General features: G+C 38.6%; 1 protein-coding gene across 4 annotated transcripts in view; it reads right to left on the minus strand.

The window, feature by feature from the left end:
* LARS (leucyl-tRNA synthetase) overlaps positions 1–24571 on the minus strand; it is a 79042-nt gene that overhangs the window by 35844 nt on the left and 18627 nt on the right. For all 4 annotated transcript variants that reach the window (XM_012001534.1, XM_012001532.1, XM_012001533.1 and 1 more), the window contains 15 exons: positions 22265–22377; positions 21302–21365; positions 19921–19988; positions 19594–19819; positions 16065–16152; positions 15907–15983; positions 15358–15411; positions 14038–14178; positions 11832–11909; positions 6961–7046; positions 6808–6873; positions 6604–6686; positions 5743–5881; positions 5197–5409; positions 2690–2747 (listed from right to left, as the gene is read on the minus strand). In XM_012001534.1, coding sequence (XP_011856924.1) covers positions 2690–2747; positions 5197–5409; positions 5743–5881; positions 6604–6686; positions 6808–6873; positions 6961–7046; positions 11832–11909; positions 14038–14178; positions 15358–15411; positions 15907–15983; positions 16065–16152; positions 19594–19819; positions 19921–19988; positions 21302–21365; positions 22265–22377 — 1554 coding nt within the window. The remainder of the gene's footprint in view (positions 1–2689; positions 2748–5196; positions 5410–5742; positions 5882–6603; positions 6687–6807; positions 6874–6960; positions 7047–11831; positions 11910–14037; positions 14179–15357; positions 15412–15906; positions 15984–16064; positions 16153–19593; positions 19820–19920; positions 19989–21301; positions 21366–22264; positions 22378–24571) is intronic.

Consider the following 24571-nt stretch of genomic DNA (forward strand, 5'->3'; position numbering starts at 1 on the left):
TCCACCTCCCTGGTTCAAGGGATTCTCCTACCTCAACCTCCTGAGTAGCTGGGATTACAGGCACACACCATCATTCCCATCTAAATTTTGTACTGTTAGTCGGGACGGGGTTTCACCATGTTGGTCAGGCTGGTCTCAAACTCCTGACCTCATGATCTGCCCGCCCTGGCATCCCAAAGTGCTGGAATTACAGGCGTCAGCCACGGCACCCAGCCACAGATTATCTTAAAGTAATTTTTTTTATTACCTTTCAATATTAGGGCACAGGCTAAGTCTGATGTTACATAATGCAATTTATATCATCCGCCCTTTGTTTAAATCTACTATTGTCTTTTTTCTTTTTTTTTTTTTTGAGATGGAGTTTCACTCTTGTCGCACAGGCCTGAGTGCAATAGCACGTTCTCGGCTCACTGCAACCTCTGCCTCTCGGGTTCAAGCAATTCTCCTGCCTCAGCCTGTAGCTGGGATTACAGGTGCCCGCCACCAGGCCCGGCTAATTTTTTGTATTTTTAGTAGAGATGGAGTTTCATCAAGTTGGTCAGGCTGGTCTCGAACTCCTGAACTCAAGTGATCCACCCGCCTTGGCCTCCCAAATTGCTGGGATTATAGGTGTGAGTCACCGTGCCCAGCCCCCTACAACTATTTTCATTATGACGTAGATACTTATGACAACTAATACTGTCATTGCTATTCTGTTGGTTACAGTAAAATTCACTGGTTGTAACAAATCCTAATTTGTTACCATTTTTATTAATAAGGAATAAATAATTTTGTACCTTTTTTTTTTAAGTCAAGGAGGAGTGCCCTTCTCTAATTTGCACAGAAGTATCATAGGGGCAAGTGAGGGGTCTGTCAAGTTTGCGTAACCTCATGTTGAGGATATTGATTAATAAGATAAAGTCCTATGTAGTCTGTTTTAAAAAAAAAATCACCCATATCATTAACAGTAACAGTAGGGATAGTAACAGTAGAAGCATGGAGAGGACTACTATACTGCTTGGGAAGGAGCATTAAGTGACACCTAAAAATCTTACAGACTCCAAAATTCTATCATTCTACTAATTTAGTGGCCAGTCACAGTATAAAACAAAAAGCACCGAGCCATTTTCTCAACTTAAAAAAATAGCTCTTTCTGTCATCTTGGATCCTATGGAGGCCTGCTGGGAGCAGGACTTCTAAAAGGAAATATGGCTGGAAGGCTATGGTCCAAGGCCGTTTTAGCTGGCTATGAGCAGTGTCTCCAGAACACACAGCTCTTCTTAAAATTGAAGGTGTCAGCTGGGTGTGGTGGTTCACACCTGCAATCCCAGCACTTTGAGAGGCTGAGGTAGGTGGATCACGAGGTCAGGAGTTCAAGACCAGCCTGGCCAACATAGTGAAACCCCGTCTCTACTAAAAATACAAAAAAATTAGCCGAGCATGGTGGCAGGCAACTGTAATCCTAGCTACTCGGGAGGCTGAGGCAGGAGAATCGCTTAAATCCAGGAGGTGGAGGCTGCAGCCAGCTGAGATCGCATCATTGCATACCAGCCTGGACAACAGTGCGAGACTCTATCTCAAAAAAAAAAAAAAAAAAAAAAGGTATTTATGCTCAAGATGAAATAGAATTCTATTTGGGCAAGAGATGGGCTTATGTATACAAAGCAAAGAACAAGACAGTGACTCCTGGCAGCAAACCAAACAAAACCAGAATAATCTGGGGAAAGGTAACTTGGGCCCCACGGGAACAGTAGCATGGTTCATGCCAAATTCCTAAATGATCTTCCTGCTAAAGGTATTGGACACAGAATCTGAGTGATGCTATACCCCTCAAGGATTTAAACTAATGAAAAGTAAATAAATAAAAGTGGATTTGTTTAAAAATAAAAATTAAAAAACGGTTGGGTACAGAGGCTCATGCCTGTAATCCCAGCACTTTGGGAAGCCGAGGTGGGTGGATCACTTGAGGTCAGGAGTTCGAGACCTGCCTGGCCAACATGGCAAAACCCCATCTCTCTGGAAAAAAACAAAAGTTAGCCGGGCATGGTGGCATAGGTCTGTAATCCCAGCTACTCAGGAGGCTGAGGCAAGTGAATTGCTTGAATCTGGGAGGTGAAGGTTGCAGTAAGCCAAGATCGTGCCACTGCACTGCAGCCTGGGCGAAAGAGTGAGACCCCATCACAAAAAAAAAAAAAAAAAAAAGGAAAAGAAAACTCTTCTGGGTCACAATGCTAAGCTCTTTATGATTCCTGTCCTTGTGTCTGTCTTTTTCTCTCTTTACTTCAGTCACAATTTGTGTCACCTTTTGCCACTCTAAATACAAATGTTACAAATAGGTAACTTTTCCCTATCTCTCCCTTCAATTAATACTATCTACTCCCCTTGCTCAATTTTAAAGATAAAAATTAATTTATGCTTAGTCCTAAATATGCTAATTAGAAGGTTTTCAACTCTGATTAATTCATATTATTTCTTATTTATTTACTAAATTTTTGGTAGAGATGGGGTCTCACTATGTTGTCCAGGCTGGTCTTGAACTCCTGGCCTCAAGTGATCCTCCCATCTTGGCCTCCCAAAGCTCTGGGACTACAGACACAAGGCACCACATCTGGACACATTATTTCTTACACACATTAAAAAAAAGTGCAACACCCTAAATCTGAAAAGCCTTCCGCAGAATTTTAAACTTTCAAGATGCAATAAGCCTTACCTTCTCAGAATTCAGGAGGAGATGTCCATTTGCTCTCACAGCTGTAGGCCATTTGTCACTTCACAGATAAATGTTTAAAGACAGAAAATAAGAAACAAAGATGATAGTTCTGGCTTAAAATTTTGAGGTAAAAGCTAATACACTCATAAAGGTTTGCTAAGATAAAAGTGCAAGGATATATACTGTAGTCCTTTTTGTAATGGGAAATGAAAACAAAGCAAAGGACTGGCTACATAAACTAGGATACAGGTATACAATGATGTAACTACTTAGGTGGGGCTACAAGTATGGATATAAAAAGATCTTAAAAATATATGTGAAGGCCGGGCACGGTGGCTCACGTCTGTAATCCCAGCACTTTGGGAGGCCAAGGCGGGAGGATCACAAGGCCAGGAGTTCAAGACCAGCCTAGCCAGGATGGTGAAGCCCCATCTCTACTAAAAACACAAAAATTAGCCAGGTGTAGTGGCGGGCGCCTGTGATCCCAGCTGCTGAGGAGGCTGAGGTGGACAGTTGCTTGAACCTTGGAGGCAGAGGTTGTGGTGAGCCAAGATCGCGTCACTGCACTCCAGCCTGGGTGACAAAGCAAGACTCCATCTCAAAAAAAAAAATATATATATATATATATGTGTGTGTGTGTGTGTGTGCGCGCGCGTGTGTGTGTGAAAACATAAGACAGAACAGTGTAAACAATGTGGAACCTTTGTATATATTAACAAATAAATAGAGATATCAGATGCTGGTATATAAAATCACAAGAAACCAATAGTATCATGATGAGTTTTGGGAAACAGAGTAGTGTGCAGGCAAGGGTAAAAGTTCACTTTTAACTTTTTGCCTTTATGTACTCTTTAAATTTTCAAACTATGTACATGCCATTCATTCATTCTAGCAATGAGATCATATGGGGGATTGAGAGCAAGAGTTCTGGAGCCAATCTCTCTGGGTTTGCATACTTGTACTAACATTCATTAGCTGGGTAGCTTTGGGTTATGATTTGTTCCTCTTTATTCCTCAGTATAGTTCCCTGCCTATAGACATGGATATTAAAGACCTTCCTCAAAAAGCTGTCATAAAAAGAGTTATTAAAAGTGATTTAAAAAGTACCTGGCATAAGCTCTTGATGTCATTACTTATCTGTAATTTTTAAAAACCTAACAAATGTGAAAAAAATTGGTGCAAAGGAATGAAGACTCAACTTATTGGTAAAGAATACTTCTGAGATATCCAATTTGCCTAAAAATGCATTGTAAACAATAGAGAAAAACAGTAGGGCCAGGCACGGTGGCTCACAACTGTAATCCAAGTACTCTGGGAGGCTGAGACAGGAGGATCACTTGAGTCCAGGAGTTTGAGACCAGCCTGGGCAACAAAGTGAGACCTCGTCTCTATAAAAAAATAAACAAAGCTATCCAGGCAAGGTGACATGTGGCTAGTCTCAGCTATTCGGAAGGCTGAAGTGTGAGGATCACTTGAGTCCGCGAGGTCGAGGCTGCAGTGAGCCAAGATCGTGCCACTGCACTCCAGCCCGAATAACAGAGTGAGAATCTGTCGAAAAATAAATAAATAAATAAATAAGGTAAGTAATAACACTGGATGACAAGTAGTGTATGAACGACATTAAATTTATTTTATTCCTCTGGGCTGGGTACAGTGGCTCATGCCTGTAATCTCAGCACTTTGGGAGGCCAAGGTGGGTGGATCGCCTGAGGTCAGGAGTTCAAGACCAGCCTGGCTAACATGGTGAAACCCCATCTCTACTAAAAATACTACATTAGCCAGGCATAGTGGTGCATGCCTGTAATCCCAGCTACTTGGGAGGCTGAGGCAGGAGAATTGCTTGAACCCAGGTGGCAGAGGATGCAGCAAGCCGAGATCATGCCACTGCACTCCAGTCTGGACTCTGTTTCAAAAAAAAAATTATTTTATTCCTTTACTTCAAAATCTTCATTTTATTCTTGAGGAAAAAAACGTAATTTTATTCTAAATACAAGAAGGCATAAGAAATTGTTTTGGTTTTATGAAATAAAATTTGAACAGACTAAGAGGTTTGTTTCCTCAGCTACTTGAGGGACTAGAGGGAAAAGTAGACACGTCTGGGTAAAGAGGGAAAAGGACAGAAGGATTCCTCTGAAGAAACAGACTCTAGTCAGAATGTTACTAAAACTAATGCTGGAACCTTGGGGCTCTCCGCTCTAAAGAGAAAGTTCTTCCCAATTCTAATGTTCTAGAATAATTCCTGCATTTAACAGGTCAAATGAATTACTAGCAGACCAGCAATGCACCTGAAATATGACATGCTTTGGTGCTTGGGGTAGGTATGTGGATTTCTGGATGCAACAGATAGGAGGCGGCCTTTCTGTTTTAGTACATATTTAAGATAAGAAAAAGAATGTAACTGGCAAATCTATACTATCCCGTCCGCGATAATTTCTTAGACATTTGAAGCCACAAAACACCACTATTGACAACCAATAAATCTAGTCCACACCTATTTTATCATTCACCTTTGTTCCGGCCACATAGCCACATGATTATAAAGGTAATATGAAAGATGATTTGGAACAAGATCCTTGCCAGAGACGCGAAGATCAACAGGATACCAGAACTCAAACTCCTGCTTTAACTGATCTAATTTTTCCTTTGGGATCTGAGTCTTAGGAAATGGAGCCTCCTTGAAGAAAACATAATCCCAAACTTCCTTGGTCATCTGTTGTGGTCTGTATTAAAAATAAATAAAACAATTATATATATATATATGTAATTTCTTTGGAAGAATCAATACCTGAATCTCTTCAGGTATTGATGGATTAGGAATCTCTTTCTTAATGTAGTTACAGGAACAAACAAGGACAACAGCTTCCACAAGAATGAAGAATAGATGATGATAGTAAGGGGCTATCTATTAATTTTTCCCAGTTCAACAGTAAAAAAGCAAAAACATCATGACAAAATTCTGCTACATAAAGCTTATTAAAACATTTCAATATGTAAATCAAATATCACAACTCTTACTGACAAATTATGCTCCTTTCCCTTATCGGTTTACCTACCTAATGCCCAGCGGAGACTCTGCCTGTCCATGCAAGTTACCCCCCTGCAATAGGTGTGCGACTGTGTAAAATGCCATGTAAATAGTGGAGTCAGAAAGTGATTCAATCAGCCACTGCTCATCCCAAGGCAGGTGAGTGCCTGAAAAATAAAAAGTAACACATGAGGAACCTAAGAGACATTTCATCTATAGAATCCACATTTTTAAGAAGAGGGCTATAGCATTTACAAAGCTACTTATTTAGGAAGTTCTTAAATTATTCTTGAATAATTAATAAAAATAAAATGGTAGATAAAAGACAAAATGGGCCGGGCACGGTGGCTCAAGCCTGTAAACCCAGCACTCTGGGGGGCCGAGGTGGGTGGGTCACCTGAGGTCAGGAGTTCAAGACCAAACCGGTCAACATGGTAAAACCCTGTCTCTACTAAAAGTACAAAAAAAATTAGCCAGGCATGGTGGTGGTTGCCTGTAATCCCAGCTACTCGGGAGGCTAAGGCAGGAGAATCACTTGAACCCAGGAGGCAGAGGTTGCAGTGAGCCGAGATCGCGCCACTGCACTCTAGCCTAGGCGACAAAGCAAGACTCTGTCTCAAAAAAAGAAAAAAAAAAAAAGACAAATGGTTGAAGCTTGGAGTCTCTCTATAAAAAAGACACACCATAAAATCTATACAGATTAGAGAAGGCATATTTCTACCACATAGTAGATGATAGTGGACTATATCCTAGTTTTCCTGACCATCCAAAGAAAACTTCTTGCTTTCAATTCAGAAAACACTAGAATCGAGGGGGGGAAAAGGTAAAAACGTGTATTTCCTTGTAACTGGCAAAGTTATCCAAACAGAAAAATTTCAAGTTTGTTTACCTAGACCATAAGTTCTTGAGCAAGCATGTTCTTGTAGCCAATCTAAGGTGGCTTCAAAATTCCTCCTGGTCTCCTCACAGAATCTAGAAAACAGCAAAAGACAAAGTGCATCTTTATTGGTTTACTTTTTTGCTGCATTTCAACTTTATTTTTTCCACATTTTTCATCTCCTTTTTCCTCCCTCATCACTTTCTCCCATCTTACGTTTCCAGGTTCTTCAAGCACTGAGATGTCTGTTTCTTCCAATTCTCTTCTCCATAATCTAAGTACCTACGAGTGAACAAATTGATTTTTTTTTTTTAAGTCAAAGATGAGCACACTGACTAGGGGAATTTTCTTGCTATAAAAGAGACTAACCACTGGTCACACAGAGCCACGACACATTCATCTGACGACCTGGACATCACTTGTTTCTCTGGTTCCATGTAAATAAGTGCATCTCCCTAAAGGAAGGTAAATAAACAAATATTAGATACTATGTCAAATCAATCTTCATTCCTCAAGGATAAAAATTACTTTTAAAAAATGCTATACCACCAATAACTGAAAGCCCACATTTTCATTATGTCTTCCCCACCTTCCCAGGGTCAGTTATCTTCTACCTTTCCTTCTATGTAACACTTGCTTTTAAAAAGGCATGAATCTTCATCAAGTGGATCACTTTCTCTACCTACTGATTATTTCATTTCAGTGAAAGACTAAAAAGTGAACAAAAAGGAAAAAAACACAGAAGATGGTTAGCAGTTTCGAATCCTATGGTTTGAAGGTTAGGCTTCCTATGACAGTTTTCTGGGGTTTTGTGTTTTTTGGTTTTGTTTTGTTTTTGTTTTGACAGGTAGGGTCTTGCTCTGTTACCCAGGCTGGAGTGAAGTGGCGCTATCATAGCTCACCACAACCTCGACCTCCTGGCTCATGTGACCCTTCTACTTCACACTGCAGCCTCCTGAGTAGCTGGAACTATAGGCACATGTCACTCTACCCAGTTAATTTTTAAATTTTTTTTATAGAAATGGGGTCTCACTACATTGCCTAGGCTGGTCTCGAATCCCTGGGCTCAAGTATTCCATCTCAGCCTCCCAGAGTGTTTGGATTACAGCTGTGAGCCACTGTGCATAGCCCTATGGCAGCTTTTCATCCTTCTTATAAACTGCTTTAAAAAAAAAAAAGATATACAAACACTAAACATAGAAAATCTTGTTACTAAAGATTTATAGTGCCATGAAAAATTTCCACTAGAAAACTGACCATGCTTTTGATTTTTTACCAAATATAAATCTTTCTTAATGCTATCATGATCCTAAATACTTTTAAGCATGAAAATTGATGATGCTTTTGATTTCTTACCAAATATAAATCTCTCTTAATGCTATGATGATCCTAAACATTTTAGGCTAGGATAATTTTTAAAAATAAAATTCAGCATTATTATTCAAAAAATGATTCACTGCTCTGTTTTTAATGCAATTCTTCATGCTGAAATTAAATAGCTGGGATTTTGGTTTAAAGATGGTAGATCAAAAACAGACATTTAACTCCTGTTCAAAATTCCAATAAAAAGACAAGAGGGTTTTACAAATGGCATGAACCTACAAAGTCAAAATGAACGAGAGAAGAAAAAATATTAACTGAATTCTGAAAACAAAAAAGCAACATGAATGACAAATATATTAGCAAAAATTAAAAAGCTATCTAAATCCTAAGACAACAATGGAAAAAGTCGAAAAGCAATCCACTCGGTACTCCAGTACCTCTAAGAGTCTCAGAAATTGGTGGCATTAAATAGCTCTAGAAATAGAGATAAGGTCCAGGTGCAGTGGCTCAAACCTGTAATTCCAACACTGTGGGAGGTCAAGAGTTCGAGACCAGCCTGTCCAACTTGGAGAAACCCTGTCTCTACTAAAACTACAAAATTAGCTGGGCATGGTGGTGCACACCTGTAACACCCAGCTACTTGGGAGACTGAGGCAGGAGAATCATTTGAACCTGGGAGGCAAAGGTTGCAGTGAGCCAACCAAGATTGTGCCACGGCACTCCAGCAGCCTGGGCAACAAGAGCAAAACTCCGAAAAAAAAAAAAGAAAGAAAAGAGAGATAAGGTGAGATAAGTGAGACTGAAAAGAGGAGCACCAACTAAAGTCATTTAAAGAAGTGGGTATCTGGGAAGTGGTAAAAAAAATAAGGTAAGATTAAAATAAATAAAATAAAATAAAACATAAAATAAAATAAAATAAAATAGAGGTTAGAACCCCATATACTGCCCCTACCTATACCAGAACCAAAAAAAAAAAAAAAAAAAAAAGGCTACTTCTCTGGAAAAGGTAAAGGAAAGTCTCTGAACTACAGACAAAGTTCCAAGTATCATAGTAAAAGTAGGGGAGTTAAGTGAAAGTCAGCACATGAGATGTTGGTATACATTCCTAGCTATCTTCTCCCATCCAACTCCCAAAATGCTCAGTTGCTTAGACTTCTTGTTTGTTTGTTTTGAGACAGCGCTCTGTCACCCAGACTGGAGTGGAGTGGCGCCATCTCAGCTCACTGCAACCTCCGCCTCCCAGGTTCAAGCGATTCTCATGCCTCAACCTCCCGAATAGCTGGAATTAGAGGCAGACACTACCACGCCTGGCTAATTTTTGTATTTTTAGTAGAGACAGGGTTTCACCATGTTGGCCAGGCTGGTCTCAAACCTGACATCAAGTGATCCATCTGCCTCAGCCTCCCAAAGTGCTGGGATTACAGGCGTGAGCCACTGTGCCTGGCCACTTAGACCTTTTGAGCTAGAGATTGGCAGAATCTTCTGTAGGGAAATCTAACAAACCCAAAAGCAAATACTAAAAAAAACTTAACATCCAGGAGTCCCCAAGGCCCATATGGCCCTTTCTAGATCTCCCCCAGTGAAGCCTAGTGACAAGTCCTACCCATATGTAAAAACATTTCTTTTTACACCCAAACATATTATATATCAGCAGTCTTCCTCAGAGATGTCTTGTCTATGAAACAAGAACATCATCCTAAACAAATCAGCCAGGCATGGAGGCACATGCCTGTAGTCCCAGCTACTCAAGAAGCTGAGGTGGGAAGATCACTTGAGTCCAAAGCCAGAACAGCCTGGGCAATATGGCAAGACCCCTGTCTCTTAAAAAAAGAAAAAAAAAATCAGAAAACAAGAATCAATTATTGAACTGGCCCAAAATTAGTAATTATTGAGTCTGGGTGATACATATTCAATTTTCCATACAACGATTCTTTTAAAAAAGTTTTTATAAATTTGTATTCATACACACACACAAATAGTACATAAAAGCACATAGTAAACAAACGCTCAGGAAGAAAACGATGAGGGACTATCCCACAAAGAGGACCAACAGGACTGCCAGGATCTAAGAGGTTCAATATCTGAATGACAGGAATTCAAAAAGTGAAAATAGAGAATAAGAAAAAATAATCAAGAAAAAAGTCAAGAAGTGTTCCCCAAATTGAAGTACACAAGTTTCCAGACTGAAGGAGCCCACCAAGCACCCAGTAGGATGAACGAAAATTGACCTACACCAAGGCAAATCATGAAATTTCAGAACACTGTGAGAAAAAAGATTATACAAGCCTCCAAAGTCAGAGGAAACAAGTTACTTACAAAAACATCAGTCACTACCACAGTTTTCAACTTCTAAATAGCATCAATGAACCAAAACACGATGAGGTAATACCCTCAAGTTTTTAAGGGAAAATTATTTCTAATCCAGAATCTATACCTAGGCAATCCAATATAAAGATAGAAGACATATTTCAGACTTGAAAAGTCGTAACAATTTACCTTCCAGGTACCCTTTATCAGAAAAGCTATCAGAGGCAGAGCTTCACCAAAGTGAGAAAGAATATAAGAAGGACATAGACATGGGATTAAGGAAACAGGAGATCCAGCTCAAGAGGAGCTCTGAAAGAGCTTTCTCTGAGTGGAACTGAAAGCACACTGATGTGTTTGACCTGAGTAAGGAAAGAAACAGACAGTTGGGAAAGAGTTGAGAAATGGAGTACTGATAAGTATATTTTAAATTAAGAATTTTTAAAAAATGTAATTATTAATCCCGGGGAAAACCAAAAGCTGAGGATGAAAAATTATTGTACACTACATTATGGATGAGCCATGTCTCAAAAATGTAAATAATAACTATTGATCTAACATTTTTTATAACTACAGTGTATGGAGAAGACAGGGTATGGAGTAGTATATACCAATAAATGTGGGACGTTAGAGAAAACAAAAAGTAGGGGGAAGAGTGTAACCTTGATCTTCCTCCTACTTCTTCCAAGAGTAGGAGGTTAGTGGCTGATACCTAACCATGAAAAAAAAAAAAAAAAAATCACATTAGAAGCATTTAGATCAGATATCTGTAAGAGATGGAGATCAGCCAGGCACAGTGGCTCACGCCTGTAATCCCAGCACTTTAGGAGGCCAAGGCGGGCAGATCACCTGAGGTCGGGAGTTCGAGACCAGTTTGACCAACATAGAGAAACCCCATCTCTACTAAAAATACAAAATTATCCAGCATGGTGGTTCACGCCTGTAATTCCAGCTACTCAGGAGGCTGAGGCAGGAGAATCACTTGAACCCAGGAGGCAGAGATTACAGTTAGCTGAGATAGGGCCATTGCATTCCAGTCTGTGCAATAAGAGCAAAACTGCATCCAAAAAAAGAGATGGAGATCAATACTAAAACGATTAAATGTTACCCCCCCCAAGGAAAAGAAATTTAAATTATGGAAAAGTGATGAGGAAATTGCTGCTTTTTTATTTCAATAAGCCTAAAAGACCACTGTCTCTCTATATTATGGGTATACAAAGTTGTCAAAAATAAAAATGTAAAGGGTTAACTCAGCTAAATAGAAGAGAGTTGTAACAAAAATGGAGGGGTTAGAGGAGGATGACGGTAAAAAACACCAGAGAAAGAAAGGGTTGTAACTACCAGTATCTAAAATGGCCACTGCCAGAAATATCATCAAAGTTCTCTGTATATGCTATGCACACACCAACTTTAGAACACTACCTTTATCAACATTATAGATGGGATATTCAAGTTAAATGAATTGCTAAATAGGTCTATTTTTGCCTTGAAACTATATTATATCTGTATTACAGCTCCAGGTTCTACTGTAGAACTCACTGCTAATAACACTGTCAAGTCTGTTAACTGATAGCTCTCCTAAAACAGCCTTCAGAGCATAGCCTATCACATACAGTGTCAATCATCTTTTTCTGAATAGTCTTCTTTACATCTTGAACCTTCTGTCCTTTAAATTCATCCACCAACATGATCTAAAAGGATAAGAAGGGAGAAAAACACATATAAAACAGTTAGAATCCGCCTTGAGTTTCTTCCCTAATTTTCCCTAACTAAATTTGCTTCTGCCCACCGAAATATTTTTAGTATGAAATTTATCACATTTATAATAAGTTTTCATTTTGGTATAGCATGGATAACTAATATTTATAACACACTTATCATTCTGTCAGTGATACCCACCTCACTAGGTATCACTGAGATACCTAGTGTGAGCATGATTAGGAAAGAACACTCACTTTCACTTCTTCTTAAGTTTCCACATGGACGGAATTCAACCACACTCACTCACCTCATTCCTGGTGGTTTCTGAAGGAACTAAGCATATTCGGCTTCATCTCATTAGGCTCCTCTTTCTAAACCCACCTGCTGCAAGTGAGTATTCTTTGCCTGGCCATCTGATAAAGCTTGCTCCTAGAAGGAGGCCTACTCTTTCACCTCTATCTTTTTCTCAGTAGGCCAATTACATTCTAGGGCAAAGTATTAGCTTATCCATTGTTGCCATCGATTAAGCCTCAATCCCCTTCCAGCTTTCTTTGGTAATAAAGCAGATATTTTCACCTACATGACTCTTATTTTCATCTACATGACTCTTACATTTCTCTCAAATTGTTTCTATCTTAGGTAGAAAAGACATGCATTCTCTTTTGACATTCTAAACCTCTAACATACCAAAATACTTCAATATCTATTTAATCCAACATTATAAAGTTATATTTAATGAGTGTAGTGATTAAGAACAAAAATCTGAATTAGTTGGGCGTGATGGCAGGCACCTGTAATCCCAGCTACTCGGGAGACTAAGGCAGGAGAATTCCTTGAGCCCAGGAGGCAGAGGTCGCAGTGAGCTGAGATTGAGCCACTCCACTCCAGCCTGGGCGACAGAGTAAGACTCCATCTCAAAAAAAAAAAGAACACAAATCTGGCCAGGTGCAGTGGCTCAAGCCTATACTCCCAGAACTTTGGAAGGCCAAGGTGGGCAGATCACTTGGGGTCAGGAGTTCGAGATCAGCCTCACCAATATGGTGAAACCCCCACCTCTACTAAAAATACAAAAATTAGCCGGTCGTGGTGGCACGCGCCTGTAGTCCCAGCTACTTGGGAGTCTGAGGCAGGAGAATCTCTTGAACCTGGAAGTTGGAGGCTGCAGTAAGCTGAGATCGTGCCACTGCACTCCAGCCTGGGTGACACAGCAAGACTCCGTCTCACAAACACACAAACACACACACACACACACACGCAAATCCCAGAGCCAGGCTACCTAGTTTGAATCCCAGTTCCTACTGGCTAACTATCTGGCTAATCTCAAGTAAATCAGTTAATCTCTTTGTGCCTCCATTTCCTCATCTGTAAATTGGGGATAAGAGTGCCTACTTCAGAATGGGGTTATTTTCAGAATTAAGTAAATTAATAGATAACTGCTGCATAAGTGTTGGCTTTTATCATCATTCAAAATATGTGTCACTTCAAAATAAGATACATAACCAATTCTTGGTTATCCAGAAAAATGTAGGAAAGCTAAAACTAAAAACCATTCTCGTTGATGTCCTTAAAAATATTTGAATCTGAAGCACCTAACAACTTGTTTGGATTTTTATGTTCTCTAGCCTAGCCTTCTTTCCATGGAAATGTAAACCACATTAACGTATGCACAATTAGGAGAAAAGAATGGTTCAGAACATGTTTGTTGGACTCACCTGGCATTTAGTAGACATTAATAAACAAACTAATGGACTGGATAAAACTGCTTATCTAAAATATGAACTCCCTAACTAAAAGAGCAAAAAAGGGACCAGGAATTCTCCATTCAATAAACCTTTGAAGTTTACTGCATAATATGAACTAATTTGAAATATCTTGTCAAGAAATTCACTCCACAGAGATTCCTAGAGGGCACAAAAAAGAATTTCTGAAAATGCTTTTAGGCAAAATACATGACAAAAACAAAAGATAGAAATTTGGAAATAGAATACATTCTCATATTAAGCTCTCAAATCAATGTATAGTTGAAACTATGTTAATTTTTTCTACATTTTTTTCTAATTAAGAAAATCACAGAGCATGGAGTAAATCAAATAAAAACTAAAAAAAATTATTACTTACACCCTCATAAAATCCTTTTAGATATAACTTCTCCTTCGCTTCTGCAAGTTTTTCTCGGTCATTCTGGCTCTGAATTTTCAACTCATCACAAATGGTTACTGCTGAAAGATTTCCAAAACCTGGGATTTCAATGACTGGCACCTGCAGCAAACAGCAATCAGAAACGTGTTCACACTGACTGAACACATAGGTCTATAGGGCACAAGTCCTTTTGCCTCTAATGTCCCAGTTAAGTCATTTCAGATTGTATATATCATTATGACACTGCCACACATTAAGTAATCACAGAGTGACTAACTTCCAGATGTAAATTTGTCCTCCTACTCTCCACAGGAACCACCCATACACTGTGTATCAACAACCCCAATGCCCTTCCCCCACCACACACACCTTTCCCAGCATTCTATCCTCCACTGGCATATAATTATCTAAGTAATTCATGCTGAAACTACCAATATGATGTAAACCAGGGGTCCCCAACCCCAAGGATGTGGACCGGTACCAGTCCGTGGCATTAGGAACCAGGCTGCACAGCAGGAGGTGAGCAACAGGCAAGCATCACCCCCTGAGCTTCACCTCCTGTCAGATCATGGGTGGCATTAGAATCTCATAGGAGCATGAACCCTATTGTGAACTGTGCATGGAGGGATCTAGGTTGCATGTTCCTTATGAGAATCCAATGCCTGATGATCTAAGGTGGTACAGTTTCATCCCAAAACCATTCCCCCACCACACCCTGACGGTCCATGGAAAAACTGTCTTCCACGAAACAAGTCCCTGGCACCAAAAAGGTTGGGGACTGCTGATATAAACAACTAGTTTCATGGATGGTTATGCTTTTGGTTTACATTAATTCCTCTGGATCTTTCATGAAATGAAAATCATTTGCTAGTAATTTAAAAAGTTTTTCTTCTATAGACACTAACATGAAAATACAAGAAACATAAAACAGAGTCGTACAGGATTTTGTTAAAGTTATTATGGTTACAAATAAACATTCATGAAAAGAGCAACATTTTGTCTTTAGAAGCCAGGAAATTGATCATACTAGCAAAGCAAGCTACTATAAAACTGGAGATGCTAAAAAGCTATTTGTTCCCGAACTGCAGGGGCCAGGTAGTAAGAAAATGCTTGTTAGTTTTCCTTTCGCTCTTATCTACCATAGTAGGTATCAAATTAAAGTGAGTAAATCCTTAAGCAAACTCTCTCTCTTATTTTCATACTCCACCAATTAATTTTGTTACAAGGAAAACATGTCAGCTCTTCTTTTTTTCTGATAAAGAGATGGATGTGAATATTCTGAATTATCTATGTACTCACCGGCTCAAATGGCAAGACCATGTCATCTCTAATTCCATACTTTGCTCGTAAGGCCTACAGAAAAATTTGCAAGTTAACACTAATGATCAACACTTCACTGGTAGAATCATTGAGAGAAACAACCTCCAAACTTTCTTAAAACTATTATTTGTTCTCCTCTTCATAGAGGGCAAATTTCTACCTTTACCAAATATCTCAAAAGGGATCCATAACCTTCAAAAATTTAATAGCTATAGTTATAGTGAACAGCCTAAATGAAACTGCACAGCCAAAAGCAAAAATGTACATAGACATACACCTATCACTTACATTGAGGTTCATACGCCAGATTTCAATAAAAATGTGAATATCAGAAAACTTTTTCAAAATTCTGTGAAACATATTTAAAAATCAAACCACAGAAAATATATAAACATCAAGAAACAAGTTAGAGGTAGCAGTTTAAAGATAAATGCATAGCTTTTTAGCCTAGTCCCACAGTGTAGTTCAGCAGTACCTAAGCAATGAGATGGTGAGGACAAAATACAAACATGAAACTCAGATACTTACTTGCTTTTTCTTCAAGTCTCTGAGGGCAGCAATATCATCAGGGGAGTCGGAAGGAACACTTGTAACCACACCAGTGCCTATAAAACAAAGTGTGGAATTAATAACTAGAACCAAAACATGATTACCAAAATATTTCTAGAAATAAATAAACTCTTTACCTTTATCCTCCTTAATAGTCAGCATTGGGAGAACATAGATCACCTTGTATGATGTTAAAGGTGCAGAAAGTGATGCACCAAGAATTTCCTGCATAAGAAAAAAATCAATATAAAAGGTGAATTCATTGTGACCATTAGAATTAAAACTATGTTAATATTTTAAGCCCTGAGAAGCTAGTAATCAAAAATATATGGAAATAAATTCAAGAGCTATATTGTACAATAAGGTGACTAGGCAACAACAATGTATTTTATACTTGAAAATTGCTGTGCAGATTTTTTTAAGAGACAGGACCTTGCTATGTTGCCGAGGCTAGACTTTAGTGGCTATTCATAGGCGCTATCATAGCATTCTACAGGCTCGAATGACTCCTGGGTTCAGGCAAGCCTCCTGAGGTCTCAGCCTACCAAGTAGCTGGCACTATAGGTGCACACCACGGCACCTGATTTAAATTTTAATTCTTCTCACCACATAAGTACGTAAGATATGAATTTGTTATTTACTTCAATTTAGCCATTTCACAACGTACATATATTTCAAAACATGTTGTGTACCATAAATACAATTTCTGTCAATTAAAAAATGAATATAGGCTGGACGCGGTGGCTAACGCCTGTAATCCCAACACCTTGGGAGGCTGAGGCAGGCAGATTGCCTGAGCTCAGGAGTTCATGACCAGCATGGGCAACGTGGTGAAACCCCCGTCTCTACTAAAATACAAAAAATTAGCCAGGCGTGGCAGCACGCACCTGTAGTCCCAACTATTTGGAAGGCTGAGGCGGGAGAATTGCTTGAACCAGGGAGGCGGAGGTTGTAGTGAGCCAAGATCACGCCACTACACTCCAGCCTGGGTGACAGAGAGAGACCCCGTCTCAAAAAAATAAGGAAAAGGATATAAATACACATGAAGTAAAACAAAACACATTCTTTTATACCTACTAGAGGAAAAATAATTATTTTTATTTTTATTTTATTTTTTGAGATGGAGTTCTGCTCTTGTTACTCAAGCTGGAATGCAATGGTGCGATCTCAGCTAACTGCAACCTTTGCCTCCCAGGTTCCAGAGATTTTCCTGCCTCAGACTCCCAAATAGCTGGGATTACAGGCATGCACCACCACGCCTGGCTAATTTTTGTATTTTTAGTAGAGACGAGGTTTCACCATGTTGGCCAGGCTGGTCTTGAACTCCTGACCCCAGGTGATCCACCCGCCTCAGCCTGCCAAAGTGCTGGCATTATAGGCATGAGTCACCACATCCGTCCAGGAAAAATAATTTTTGATAATTATAATAACTAAATCTGTCAATGTTATGATGACATGAGTACACTAATACATTGTTTGTGACATTGTATTCCTTGAAGAAAATATAGGAATCCACAGCAAAAGCCACAGAATGTTCCTGTAACTCAGACTCAACAACAACAAATTATTTTTTCTTAAACAAGTCAGGCCAAAGCTGAGTTAATGCTGAGTTAATTATACTAGGAAAGCCTGGAAACAACTAAAGCTTTCAATGATAGAAAAAATGATTTAACAAAATATGTTACAGGAACAAGAATGAGTACTATGTATCTATTTAAAATAGTAATTATGAAAACAAAGTAAAAGGATAGTTCTAATTTCACTTGAAAAAAAAGATTAAGCAATTTTAGACCCAGATTCTCAGATGGCAACAAAGAATTTGCAGCTGCTTGCTCTAGCTAAGGAACACGCTTTTCCTTTCCACATAATTCCCACCCATTCCATTTTATTCATATATATACACATAACCTGCCTTTATAGAATTTGCAGTCATATGGATAACAGCTAAATATTATAACTATTTTACAGGTTGAAACTATTTTGCAATTTATAACATCCATGTCCCTCACTCCAGAATTTGCTCAAATTAACAGGGAGAAAAGTTTAAGAATAGGAAAATATGTGTGTCCCTAATACTGTTTCCAAGAACTTCTCAGACAAAATTCCAATATTAGGAACTAAGGAGATGTGGCAGTGCTGCTTTTAACAGAAAAAGGCAGGAAACAATTCAAATGTCCATTAATAGAGAATGGTTAAGTAAACTGTGGTACAGCCAAACAATGAAATACTATGTAGCTATAAAAAATAAGAATAAAGAAACTGTTTATGTACTGACAAAATGATTGCCAAGATATAAACAAAAAAGCAAGATGTGGTACAATGCATATAAAGCATATTGCCATTTGTGTAAAAACAGAGGGACAAAGAGTATATGCATATTCGCTTGTGTATACATGAAGTATTTCCATGATACACAAGACATAGATATTACTAACTACCTCTAGAATGGGAAACTTTTGTATCTTTTTGTGTTTTTTGAATTTTGGGACTTGTAAATACATTGCAATCAAATAAAAAGAAAGTATAAAACAAGAAATAAAAGAGTTCAATTTAAAAGAACTGAGATGGTACTCTACTCACATTTTTCTTTTTAAAAAATTATTTAAGATACCAAAGATCAGCATTCACTAAATGGAATTAAACACACTCAGAAATACTGATAATAAAGTAGATGCGGCCGGGTGCAGTGGCTCACGCCTGTAATCTCTGCACTTTGGGAGGTCGAGGCGGGTGGATCACCTGAGATCAGGAGTTCGAGCCCAGCCTGGCCAACATGATGAAACCCTGTCTCTACTAAAAACACAAAAAATTAGCTGGGCATGGTGGCACACACCTGTAATCCCAGCTACTCAAGAGGCTGAGGCAGGAGAATCGTTTGAACCCAGCAGGCGGAGGTTGCAATGAGCTGAGATTGTGCCACTGAACACCAGCCTGGGCAATAAGAGCAAAACTGTCTACAAAAACAAATAAAAATAAAATAAAGTAGGTGAGTTTTGTAACCATCCAGATTTAACTAATATCAACCAAGACTTTCTTCACACACACAAAAAAACAAAAGCAGCTACAATTCCAAATTTAGTATTACCAGGAATTCAGGTAATAGTATTTTTAAAATAATATAATCTCTAATGCAGCTATTAAATCTCTTGGGGAGGACTGCCTATATTTTTCAACCAGATATTTACCGATTTGAAACCCAAAAATCACATATGCTATCTTCATGATACAGTCATACAATGAATATTACACAACAATAAAAAAAGAACTACTCCTACAACATGTATGAATTTCACAAACATAATGTTAAGCAAAAGAAGCCAGACACAAAACAGTCAGACTGTACAATTCTATTATGTAAAGTTCAAGAACAACAAATAATCTTTGGTGAAGTCAGAGCAGTGGTTACCTTTGGAGGAGAGAAGTGACTACTAATGATATGGACATGAGAGAGCTTTCTGGAGTGCTAAACTGTTCTATATCTTGATTTCAGTGGTGCTTACCTAAGTGTATATACATATGAAAATGCACCAAAATACACAAGATGTACACACTTCACTGTATGTACACCTCATTTTTTAAGGTTGTGATGCTCTTTTCTCAATATTCATTGTTGAAATTTTCCTTGAAATGTATGCATTAAAATAAAAAATCTGCTATCCAACTTACCTCCCCCATTAATTCCTTAACAACAGGCACCACACCATTGTCTCTGGTAAAGCCCTGGTATGACATATTCCTGGCTGCTCTTTGGGTGCAGATGAATATATCACCATTCACCGTCTCAAATCCAATGTACTTCATATCAGGACGAACCCAACAATTTGTCTGCCCAAACGTGGTCTCAGGTCTGAGAGTAGCAGCCACCAAGAAAATATTTTTACCTTTCAGGCCACTAAGAAAAAAAACAAATATTAATGTAAAAACATGTTGTCAACTCTGTAGCAACTATCTGATGGTTCAGAAATGATGAAGCAATTCCTCTGGCAAACCTACCTTAATTTAGATGGGTATGGCTCAAGCACCTTCAATTTGAGTAAAGTATATTCCTGAGGTCCAACACCCTAAGCAAATAAATGATACAAAAATTTGAAGGAAAAAAAAGACTTGCCTTAAACCTGCTAATCTATGTGAGAGATCTGATTCAAATCCCTAAAATGGGTTCTTGCATTATTAATTTTTTTTTCCAGAGAAGAGACTGCCAGTGGTGTGCTAACCATACCCACACAGAAGTCCAGTATGTTAGGAGAGATTTGGAGTAATTGCCCAAAATAGTGTTTGCCAAAATGAAGGTGAGAAGACACAATCAACACTAATTCCATCCCAGGGCATGTCCCACACAGTAGTCATCAAAGAAAGATACTGGACCAGAGGTCAGAGATAATGTGTGTTCTAAACTTAGTGTGCTTCCTTACTAATGGTTGGATCCAAGGTAGTCATAATCAGAGCCTCTAAGCCTTTCTTTCCTCATTGGTAAAATAAGGATGTTGTGTCGCAGATAGGACTGTCCTGAGGAACACATAAGAGAACGGACGAAAAATGCTTTGAAAAGTCTACAAAGGATTACTGAAATCTAGGATATTGCTGCCATTGGCTATATTAAAACTTTACTGGGTCTTCTTAAGTCTCTCAAATCTTTCAAAATTTTGATCAACTCTCACTTAGATAAGTTACATCAAAACTGAAGGCTGATTTTGAAAATATGTTCAAAGATGGTAATAAAGAATGACACAATCATAGGGAATCGTAAGTTCAGATGCTGGCATTGTCATTGACTTTTACTGTGCCATGGATTTAGCCAAATCACTTACTCTTAATTTACTCAAGTATTTCAGAGAATAATGTTAATAATGTGTTCTACAAGAATGTAGAATGAACTTCTAGGCATGGCTAGAAGTACTTTGGAAATAAGTAAGAAGGCACATGATCAAAGCAAATATAAATGGAATCTGTGGACACTAAATCTTAAGTCACATATCTCATTACCTCTCCCCGTGCTTTCTTTTTAGAGCTATTTATTTTCCAGATGGTGCTTCATAACATTAGCACGCATATAAATCACATTGAGAGCTCGTAAAAAGATATTCCTGGGCCCCACCCCCAGAACTTTTGATTCAGCAATTTCGGGGTAAGGCTCAACAATGTACGTTCCTGTAACAAACTGATGTAGCTGTCCTCAGATGACTCTTACGGTAGCTAGGTACTACACACAATACAGGTAGCTGTACTGATATCCTATCTCCTCTTCATACCCACCAGAGTATCAGGACAGTATCCCTCAGCACTGCAAAGAAGTTATTTTTAGGTTTCTATTTCTTAAACTCTGTGGTCATATTAAGGATTACTATAATAGCTACTCTGTTTCATAAATAATCACCTCTCCAGTTTGTCTATCATGATCCATGCAAGGCTGTCCATCTTTTGGAGAATAAATGGTATACCTAAAAAATAAACAAAAAGTGACAAATATTATTATAATAGTCACGTTTTATCCTAACATATTTGCCTACGTTGCACCTAATTTCTTACATGTCTTATAACTAAAATTTCTGAGTAGATATCTGTATCTATTATGTATACTCTTATGGTAGTTCCACTGTCAACCTACTTATTTAATGAAAGCTTTCTACCTTCATCAAAGGTAATACCACTGGAAAATACACACTGATCTTGGCTTTGTGGTACTGAACGAAAGATTATAAAACATAAATTGTCTTAACAAATGAAACTATCAAGGAAGTTGATTATGTAGATTAATCAAGGAAGGTAACTTATTTTCATTTCTTAAGTTATTTTCCTTGATTAATCTACATAATCAACAAAGAATCTTAATTTATAGAACAAAATATAAAATAAAACACAAACAAAATGATTACTTTTCTTCTTGGTAGGGAATACGGAACAGAATCTTTAGTAAGATAATAAAAGCCCACACTCCCATTCTCCCTGGTCATATGTCATAAACACGAAGTAGCCCAGAGAAATTAAGACACTGGTAAGGAAAAAAGGAAAACAAAGGATACAAAAGAATAGAAACAAAGTATTTTCAAAACAGAAAGATAATGGAAAAAGAAGGCTACAAGGTGTTTATTTATTCACATAAACAATCCTCCTGCCCCATCCTCCCAAGCAGCTAGGACTACAGGTACATGCCACCATGCCTGGCTAAATTTTTTTATATAGAGAGAGATGCGGTCTCGTTTTGTGGCCCAGACCGGTCTCAAACTCCTGGTCTCAAGCAATCCCCTCACCTCAGTTTCCCAAAGCACTGGGATTATAGGCATGAACCTCCATGCCCAACTGATTTTTGCTTTATTATGCTCAAGTATAACAAACTTACCGCTTCCCAAATTTAATTTTGTTTCTTTCCCTTAATGTTAAAAATTGCCATCTGACAAATGAATCATAGTAAGGATTAACATCAGTGGTGATGAAGGAACGACGCCAGTCTACCTATAAAAGGAAAATTTTAAAAGGCAATTATTGAGAAATACACAAATTTTGTTTGAATAAGAATTCCTATGAATCAATTATTTACTCTTCTAACTTAGAATCAGATCAACTACTAAAAAAATATTTTCCAAGTTCCACTATTAAAAGTATATCACAATTATTACCTTAATTTACTTAATTGAAGTATGTTTTTAAGCATATACATTTATATATTAACAAACATACAGAAGCTATAATAAATTAAGAAGAAACATTTAATCCTACCTTTATGTATTCCTAAATATTCAAGTTAAACTTGGGCTTCTTCATATTCTTTGAACAAAGCTCCTTTCTACTACTTGTTAATATGTCAATATACATTCCAATTCAACAAATAGTAAAGTATTCAACAAACAGTAAAGACTCATAAGCAATGTTTGGTTCTAGTCTAACAATAACAGTACTAATTCTTTAGTGGCATACAGGGGAAATATATTATTCTAAAATTAAGAGTTGGTCCAAATCTCATATAATCACACAAATATACAGACTTATCTGGGAGATATTGTGGCTTTGGTTATAAACCAACACAACAAAACAAGTCACACAAATTTTTTTATTTCCCAAGGCATATATGTTACATTTATACTATATTGAATTATATTAAGTGTGCAATAAACATATTTTAAAAGGCAATGTATATACCTTAATTTAAAAATATCTCATTGCTGGCCAGGCACAGTGGCTCAAGCCTGTAATCCCAGCACTTTGGGAGGCTGAGACGGGCGGATCACGAGGTCAGGAGATCGAGACCATCCTGGCTATCCCGGTGAAACCCCGTCTCTACTAAAAAATACAAAAAACTAGCCGGGCGAGGTGGCGGGCGCCTGTAGTCCCAGCTACTCGGGAGGCTGAGGCAGGAGAATGGCGTGAACCCAGGAGGCGGAGCTTGCAGTGAGCTGAGATCCGGCCACTGCACTCCAGCCTGGGCGACAGAGCGAGACTCCGTCTCAAAAAAAAAAAAAAAAAAAAATACCTCATTGCTATAAAATGCTAATAATCATCTGAGCCTTCAGTGAGTTGTAATCTTTGTGCTGGTGGAGAGGCTTGCCTCAATGATGACAGCTGCTGACTGATCAAAGAAGTGGCTACTCAAGGTTGTGATGGCTATGGCAATTTCTTTTTCGGAGAATCCCAGCACTTTGGGAGGCCAAGGCAGGCGGATCACTTGAGGTCAGGAGTTTGACACCCACCTGGCCAACATGGTGAAACCCTGTCTCTACTAAAAATACAAAAATTAACCAGGCATGTTGGCAGATGCCTGTAATCCCAGCTACTAGGGAGGCTGAGGCAGAAGAATAGCTTAAACCCGGGAGGCAGAGGTTGCAGCGAGCCGAGACCACGCCACTGCACTACAGCCTGGGTGACAGAGTGAGACTCCATCTCAAAAAACAAAAACAAAAAAACTTTTCCTTGCATTCACAACTTGGCTGACTGTTAGGTCAAGAGGCCTAGCTTTTAGCCCGTCTTGCCTTTCAACATGCCTTCCCCACTAAGCTTAATGATTTCTAGCTTTTTACTTAAAGTGAGAGACATCACATAGAGGCCATTATAAAGTTAATAACTGGCTTCATTTCAAGATTGTTGTTTATTAGAAAACAGGGAAACCTGGCCGGGCGCGGTGGCTCACGCCTGTAATCCGAGCACTTTGGGAGGCCGAGGTGGGAGGATCATGAGGTCAGGAGAACGAGACCATCTTGGCTAACACGGTAAAACTCCATGTCTACTAAAAATACGAAAAATTAGCCGGGCATGGTGGCGGGCGCCTGTAGCCCCAGCTACTCGGGAGGCTGAGGCAGGAGAATGGCGTGAACCCGGGAGGCGGAGCTTGCAATGAGGCGAGATCATGCCACTACACTCCAGCCTGGGCAACAGAGCGAGACTCCGTCTCAAAAAAAAGAAAAAAAGAAAACAGGGAAACCCAAGGAGAGAAAGAGGGAAACAAGCCAGTCAGTACAGCAGTCAGAATGCAAACATTTACCAATTAAGTTTGCCATCTTATATGGGTACAGTGCGTGGCAACCCAAAACAATTAGAATAATAACATCAAAGATCACTGAATATAGATCACCATAACAAAGTTTGAAATATTAAAATAATTGCCAAAATGTGACATGAAGCAAGCAAATGCTGTTGGAAAAATGGTGCCACTAGA

This window comes from Mandrillus leucophaeus, unplaced genomic scaffold (assembly GCF_000951045.1).
Source record: "Mandrillus leucophaeus isolate KB7577 unplaced genomic scaffold, Mleu.le_1.0 Scaffold663, whole genome shotgun sequence".
Lineage (NCBI taxonomy): Eukaryota > Metazoa > Chordata > Mammalia > Primates > Cercopithecidae > Mandrillus > Mandrillus leucophaeus.